The sequence below is a fragment of the Nymphaea colorata genome, chromosome 5, assembly GCF_008831285.2.
Source record: "Nymphaea colorata isolate Beijing-Zhang1983 chromosome 5, ASM883128v2, whole genome shotgun sequence".
In the NCBI taxonomy this organism is placed as follows: Eukaryota; Viridiplantae; Streptophyta; class Magnoliopsida; order Nymphaeales; family Nymphaeaceae; genus Nymphaea; species Nymphaea colorata.
Window position 1 is genome coordinate 21,985,807 of NC_045142.1, and position 8,001 is coordinate 21,993,807.

General features: G+C 39.5%; 1 protein-coding gene across 2 annotated transcripts; it reads right to left on the minus strand.

The window, feature by feature from the left end:
• Window positions 1-305: 305 nt before the first annotated feature.
• On the minus strand, window positions 306-6,119 carry LOC116254784 (uncharacterized). 2 transcript variants are annotated; one of them, XR_007573483.1, is made up of 9 exons: window positions 4,733-6,119; window positions 4,290-4,370; window positions 2,417-2,491; window positions 2,241-2,285; window positions 2,044-2,133; window positions 1,859-1,960; window positions 1,143-1,320; window positions 991-1,058; window positions 306-701 (listed from the first exon to the last, which is right to left on the minus strand). XR_007573483.1 is itself a non-coding variant. In XM_031630357.2 (8 exons), exons 1-7 carry the CDS (start codon window positions 5,912-5,914, stop codon window positions 1,153-1,155), a joined length of 1,743 nt encoding a protein of 580 aa, XP_031486217.1. In that variant the 5' UTR covers window positions 5,915-6,119; the 3' UTR covers window positions 705-1,058; window positions 1,143-1,152. The 2 variants fall into 2 exon arrangements, 1 of the variants encoding a protein (XP_031486217.1); XM_031630357.2 differs by lacking the exon at window positions 306-701 and having other exon boundaries at window positions 705-1,058.
• Window positions 6,120-8,001: the final 1,882 nt, after the last annotated feature.

Genomic DNA, 8,001 nt, shown 5'->3' on the forward strand with positions numbered 1-8,001 from the left:
CGTCATGTATAACAAAATACATCATTTATGAACAAATAAATTTTTGTAAGTAAAAACATATACTGTTTCAAAAACCAACCGTATACAAGTGACAAAAATTTGGTAATTTTACATTATCTTCCACACAAGAAAAGGTTCAAGGGTTGTCACTTATCAAATTGAATTAAATCACATCCATACAATTCAATGGAGGCTTGATTTGGCTCATCAATCATCTCAACTGAGCGAACGAAGAAAAAGAAACACCACACCACAACTGTTCCGCGATGCGCTTCCAGCGTCAGATCTAAAAAATATACCTAGATTACACATGAAGCCCACACAAGAAGAAACAAGCAAGAACTGCAGTCGTTGAACATCAAACAAAAATTCCTGCTCTTAAATTTCGATCACTACGAACGTGCGTTAGTGAAAGCCTTTCTGCTCTCCGAGCCGAGGTGCGACATGTTTTGTATTGTGATGCCTAATACAGCTTTTATCTAGGTTCCTTGTCAACCTTTTAAACTGGAGGAGGCACCAAGAACTTACAAATCACAATGGACAACCTCAAGGAGGAGCTGGGCGCAGCAGAGGCAGCTACCGTAGTTGCAAACGGCATCCCTTCGATGATGAACTTAAAACCCAGATCCAGCAAGAAATCTATTAGACAAAGCTCTATATACAGCATTTTGTTATTTTATTGGAGGATGCCCCCAAAACATCTGAAAAGGAAAAGTTTGTTCCATTCAATAAGCATTTTTCTGAATTTTAACTGCCTAAAAAATCAATTATTCTGAAGAAAATTAAATGTGATTGACTTTACCAATAATATCCATCTTTCTTTTTTACATGGCACCAAACTGTACAAATATTTGGTTGATCAAGCTTAAATCTATTTTGGCACTGGAGATAAAGCAGACGCAGCACAGACACCCATACTATCGCCCTACAGGCTCCAACATTGATTGATCAAAAGGTTGACAAAGTATTCATGGCACTGGTTACACTCACCGTCACCTGGTTGAGCAATGTCCGTACGACAAGCATGGCACTTCAAATTTGTGTTTTGCTGATTTGTTCTATTCAAGGCAAAAAGGGAGAACTTTCATAGATATGTGATACTACTATGCACAAAGCCAAATCAATTGGCAACGGAGAGTTACCTTAGGACCATCAATAATCCAACGGAAAATCCCAATCTTCTCTTCCCTCTTTCCTTGATGGAAACCTTCGAGCTCTAGATCGGCTCAAAGAGCGCCTTTGCCTTTGCGCCAACCTGATATCCAATTCATTTTCATCATCATGATCACCAGCCTTCATCTTTTGGTTACCCCAGAACCCCTGTTTCAAGAAAGACCACTTTTAGTAACAGACCCCAGGTTGAAATGTTGAATGTACCATATTTGTTCTGTCAGAAGATACCACTTTCAGCAATAGACCTTCTGGTTGGACATACCATATTTGTTCTATAGGAATGACGAAAGGTGCAGAGGACAGAAAACACCAGGTAAATGGAAGCTTTCATGGATGTACATGTCCCTATAGGCATGTAACCAGATCTGCTCTCTAACGCATATACAACCAGGGGTTTATAAAGTAAAAAAAGGCTGATCACCCAAAACTTTTTTACAATCAACATGAAGCACATGGATATAGCTGGAACCAGAGGTTTATGAAAACTAAAAAAGGCTGATCGCTCAAAATCTTTCAGTATCGGCATGAGATGCATGGATACAGCTGGAACTAGCCATCATCAGGATGACCAAGTTGCATTGTATCACAACATATTGGAAGGGGTGAACCCAGTTTTACAGGAAGTTGATGTTGACAAGCTTACACGAGTTAGACTTTATGATGGTAGCTCAGTAATAAATATGACCTTTGTTAGTCTCTGTATTCGTGAAGCAGCACCTTCTTGTACTACAATGGTATCAGACAAAACTTCAAGCACATCCTCCACAAACAAACAATATGTGCTTACCTACGGTAAAGAAAAGACAAACATATTATGAAAGAAACATATATCAATATTTCAGTTCAGCTAAAAGAAAATAAATGTCATACCAAACTGGCAGGAATGATGGAAACACCAAAGGAATCAAGCTCAAGGGACTCAATGGACCCTGAGTTGATGTTGAAAGAGTAGCCTCGCACCTTACCAAACAAGACAGATGTATTTCCAAATTATACAGTGGTGTTCACAAGAATGAATGCATTGAAACAATGCTGGTACCAGCTGTACCCAGCAAAAAACAACTTACCTTCCCAACAGTGCGGCGGCTTTCAGTTATAACATTGTATCCAACCTAAACAGCCAAACATTGTGATCAGCATGTGATTATGTTCTATGAAAAGAAATATAAAAATCTACTGAAAAATTGATTAGTAGGAATTTTTCAGCCATTTATAGAAAAGCTCAAGTCTTAGATAGCTTTACCAATGTCTCCAAACCAATTAATCGGAGATCTTTTTCGATTACACTCTCATCCTGGACAAGCACAACATCGCCAACCTGGGACAATTCTTAGCCAAAATTATACATGCTCAACTCTGTTTAAACCAGGAATTCAGAGAAAGTTCCATGATGATGAACCATACAATAGAAAGAAGACAATGATGATGAAAACATCCTCAACTTGTCAAATTTTCAAATATGATAACTATAGCAGGTTTTCAGGCAAGTGCTTGATTGTTGTATATGCCGGAAAACGAGCATAACTCCCTAAAGTGCAATACACAGACAAGATGTTGCTTAAACTAGCTGACATGCTACAATTTTTTATTGCTACAAAAAAAAAAAAAACCATCTGCAGATCTCCCACTTTCTTCACTACCTTCTAGTTCATTTGCATGTTTGCAACAACAACAATTTGAATTTTGATTTAATAACAATTTTCCAATCAAAATTCTATGCCTCTACTAAATAAAGATCTAGTCATTCAAACATTCTAATCGACATTTTGCATACTGTACATGATACATAGCCAAACTACAGTTCTCAACATCTACTATAATTATATTCAAAATTCCAAACTCATTTCCCCACTCAATCCATTTCATACTTTCGCTCCATAATGACCTTACTACATAAGGTTCCATCTCATTGCTCTCATGGTCGTCTTCAAATTTTCTTGAACTCTCTGGACTAGCTATTTAAGGTCAAGTAAGCTATCATACAAAGGTGGAGCTATCTTGGGCCCATGGGTACAAGCCCCTTCAGACCTGCTGAAGATTAACAGCGGGACTGGGCCAGGGTAACACAGTACCCCCTTCGGCAGGGTTGGTGCCCCCTCCCTTCTTAGACCCAGCCCACAGGCGTAAGTGCCCAGTCATAACTAATAAGGAGAAGAGAACTTTCAAACCATTAACTGCCCTGTTTGCCCCACCATATCTGCAGTAGTCCCTTATCATTAGTCGCCCCACCTAGTCATCTTGCCAGAATCTGGAGCACTGTTGGCCCATGTTGCCTTAAATCACTCACATGCCACTGTGGAAATTGAACCACCAATATTGACAAGAACCTCTTTCTCTCTCTTATATATATTTCATTACAATGAATTTGTCCCCTAAGCTAAATTTGTGGCTCAAACGCTCTGCCTTGCACTACGCAACATAAGGTCCCAGGTGACCTGCACGGGGTGTGTGGATAATCAAACATTTCTCAACAATATTTTTCAGTTTATTAGTATTTTCTATACTATCTAGTAAAGTGGCCTCCGCTATCACGTATTTAAGAAAATAATGGAGGTCTTAATTTCTAAAAAATTGGAAAATATAAATTCAGACAAATTAATCATACTAACTTTTTAAAGGCTGTATGTAAGTGCAGTGTCTGTGAACTACCCCAACAACTTTAGGCAGTACGGTTATGCAACGGATACAAGATATCCTACCGACTTTAGGCAGTACGTATGTGCAATGGCTGCAAACTATCCCCTCAATCTTATCATCACCCAAAAGAGTAGACTGCTGAACTTTGTATTATTAAACTCCATATTGCCAGACTAGTTGGTTAATCCAATTTGTGAACTAACTCTCATCAGCTAGCTCACTACATGCATGAATCCGTCAAGTATATGATATAAATGTAAAGATGGTGAGAAACCTCATTCTTCCCAAGAAAATTTCAAACAATATGATCAGAAACTGAAAATAAACTTAAGAAACACACGCACTTAGAGAAATATTTTCACTGTACAACAAACTGGATGACATGCTTATAGTCAAACGTAATTTTCTAGAAGTTTCTTAAAGGCAACTGACATTGTATGAATAAGAGAAATCAGAACTCCACAATAGAGTCGACATACCTGAAATATGTCCTTCAACAAAAACCTCTCCATTTCACCCGATAATAAACTTGGTCTCACCTCTACCACAAGCACCATCCACTGGATTAAAATTTCCAATCGCATGCTTGAGAAAATAACAATTATTAATATAACTAGTAAAACTATATATCATCAGACTGATGTAGAAGGCTTTGACAATCACTATGAATGTCCTAACATGCCAACACCATATGAAGTTTAACCGTTATTATCATACAAAATTCCTAGAGTCGCGGTAAATTTGCTCAAAATGGTGCGTCCAGGGTTACAAAAATGTAGTTCTGATTCAATAAATGATATTACAACACGTTAACGACGCTCATTGTGCATTTACTATTTTATTTGAGTAGAAACTTCGGCAGGCACAAGAAAAGCAGGTAGGCATCAATTTCAAGAACTATTAGAAACTGGCACGTACTTACCGATTTAACGTCGACCCAAAGTTGGGATACGAAACCCAAGCTTAAGGCAGACTGAATGCTGATGACTTGCTTTGCAAGGACGTTTGATCTCCTAAGTACTTGTTTACCACCATGCAGACCACGATTTACCAAGCTCCCCATTTCCTCATCTTCGAACAGTGGTTCGGTCGTACTCTCTCCTCCAACAAGGTCATTAGATTCTGACTTTTTAACCAAGTTCTCATCCTGCTGCATTTCTCTTCTCAGCTGTAGTAAATCTCGATCCACTGGCAGTAAATCATCTTCGTCTATTAACGTATTCTTGCTTATGCCACTTTTCCTCTTTTTCAGTTGATCGACTGAACCACCGTCAGAAATTTTGTCAGAATCTAAAGTCCCGTCGTTTCCCTGAGGCGCCATTGAGGACATTGCCGTCCTATAATTCATGGAGGTGTTCGTACCAGAACAACTTAGGGACTCTTCATTTACGAATAGCGAATTAAAGTTTTCGTTATTTTTGCTACCTCTCTTGAATTTCTGATCGAAAGCATGATCTAGGAAATCGTACTGCTCGCCTTCCATAATGCCATCGTCATTCCGGCGATTTAAACTGGAACGGGCACTTGAATTATCTAGCGTATTTCCTGCTTCCGGTTCAAAATTGAACCCCATTTCGTTGTCCGCACGGCCGAATCGTCCGAATCTGCCAAAAGCCGGTACTCTGATATATGCACAGTGCATGTTCTTTGACCCTAGACACCACAAACCATGATTTCGTTCTGCAATTTTACGAACATTAGTTCCAGAATTTGGATTCTCGAGTGCATTCAAGCGCCCAAATTTCTCCAATTCCATGTAACAAATTCCATCTCCGCTACAGAAACGCCTGTTGCGTGGTGCAGACCTTCCATGCCCATGTTGCCGAGCCGAAATTTCAGCAGTTTGGCCCCAATCTAAGAAACGAAGATGCTCGTTCGGCCTGAACATGCCCTTACAAACCCTAATTCCGCCATGCCCAGAACCAGTCTTCCTGGACTCACGACAATTCCCTAAGAACCCTAAATTCCGGGGATTCTCCTTCCTGAGAGCACCACTACGGACGATTCTTGCACGAAGACAACCTCCATTCTGCCCCAACTCGACATTTCCTCGATCGGAAACAAAAAAAGGCGACGTACACGCCGGCAATGCAAGTTCGGCCATCGTCCTCGACGCCAATTATCGGATTGAATTCGAACCGCAATGCAAGGGACTGCTCATTCTTGGTGGAAATCTAATGAAGGCGGAGTCGAATTCTCAGACATCCGGGAACCCGCTTGGAGGAATGCGATTTTGTTAGCCTTGAGTTGTGTCGAAGCAAGCTTGCTGTCGATGGAGACTCCCATAAGCGGTTTTAATTTCGCACCTGTATGAGGTTCGGTGAATTTAATATGGGTGAGCGATAGCGAGCATAGTCGAGCCCGAGCTGGTGCAGTTCGAGCTTCGCTGGGTTCAAAAAGCCAAGAGTTCGAGCTCGGCAACGAAACATCAGCTTGACTCAGCAGCTAAATGCAGAGCTCGAGCTCGACTCAGTAACCTTGATAAGCTTGACCAGAGTCCGGCTGTAGGCAGCTGATAAAAACCGAAGAAGAACATGAAGATGTTGAGTAGAGAGATCTCTTTTCTCTCTCTCTCTCAAAAGATGTGAGAATTTACTAAGGGAAGAAGCCAAAAAAATTTAGGCTGAATTATAATTTCAAAATTTTTCTAAGAGTAAGAAATGAATAAGTAATTTGATTTAGATTTTGGTAAAGAATTTATCTACCGAAGCCCATGAACATCAGTTAACGTCAGACAATTTCTCCCTCTTCCTGTTTGTTATGACTTGCATGGTTAGGTTGATGCGATTAAACCGTGTCCTCCTAAATTTATAGTAGACAATGGGACTCGTTCCTTTAATCTTGATTAGTGAAACTGAGTTTGGCATTATCAACAACTGTTAATTTGGACTATTTCGTCATTGATAAAGTCTATTAATCACGATTTTTGGGTTGAGAACCTCATTCCTAGCATGCTCTACTGTTAGAAAAACACTTATGCTACATATTCGAGATCTAAAGTCATGCAACTAAGGAGCCGTTTGCTCGGGTTGACGGCTACAAGTTGTTTCATTAATTTGCCCCAACCTTGAGACAAATTTATAGAACAGTATGTTATAATGTTGTGTGAATCTACCTCAACGTTTAAGACATATTCATGGAACAATGTGTTATTGTTCCCATTATAAAACCGCTCCTAAGAAGCTGTATGGTAATAGTAACATGTTGTTATTGTTTTATGAATTTATCCTAAAAAATGAAATAGATTCATGAAATATTGTCATAAATGTGTCGTGAACATACTACATTTTCGAGGCAGATATATGAAACAATAACAATATGTTACTATCGCCAAACAGTTTCTAAAGGAGCAACTTTTTTAGTGAAGGTGAAAAGAATGGAACTATGCACTAAATGCCAATTATGCTAACAGCTCTAGTTTTTGTGCCTATTGTGGTGGGCATCATCCTAAGAGGGGGCAAGGAGGTCGCTATTATAGCCAAGGAAGTGTGATATGCCAATATTGTGACAAGCCTGGCTATAGTACCAAGAATGATTAGAAAGAGAGTTGTTGATTATCAAATGCTTACTACATGCAATCCCATCTTTTTGGATTGAATTGAAAGGAGAGGTGTTATCCAGAACTAGAAAATTTTGGTCGAGGGGCACAATAAGTTCAAATTCCAAACTTTAAGATGCACTCATATATAAGAAAAACTAAAAAATAATTAACTTTATATATGTAAATAAAGTAACTTTTGTGGGCTGGTGTGGGCAATTGCCTACACCAACTACAATGTAGCTTCGGCTCTGGTGTTATCGGCCACGACAAAGAGCTAATAGCTAGGAAACTCCTTATCTACCCTAACTTACTCATTTCACTCTGAATCCCTTGCCCCTGCTATTATATCGATGAGCATGTAGTTTCTACCTATTTGTCTGCTGAGGAATGCAGTAGCTTGTTGATTTTTTAAGCATATGTCCATTGTTACCCTGATGTTATGGACGAATGATCCGGTTGGTTGTCCATCATTGTTAACCGAAACTAGTTACATACATAGGCCTCTGCACCGTGCATAGGTCTATGTGCATGACTCGTACACCTAGAAGTGGGTCAAAGGAATGCATATCATGCACTGGGGGCTTTGCACGGTGTACCCCGATGCATATTACCACCTATCATCGTGAAACATTCTGGGATTCATTCAAAAT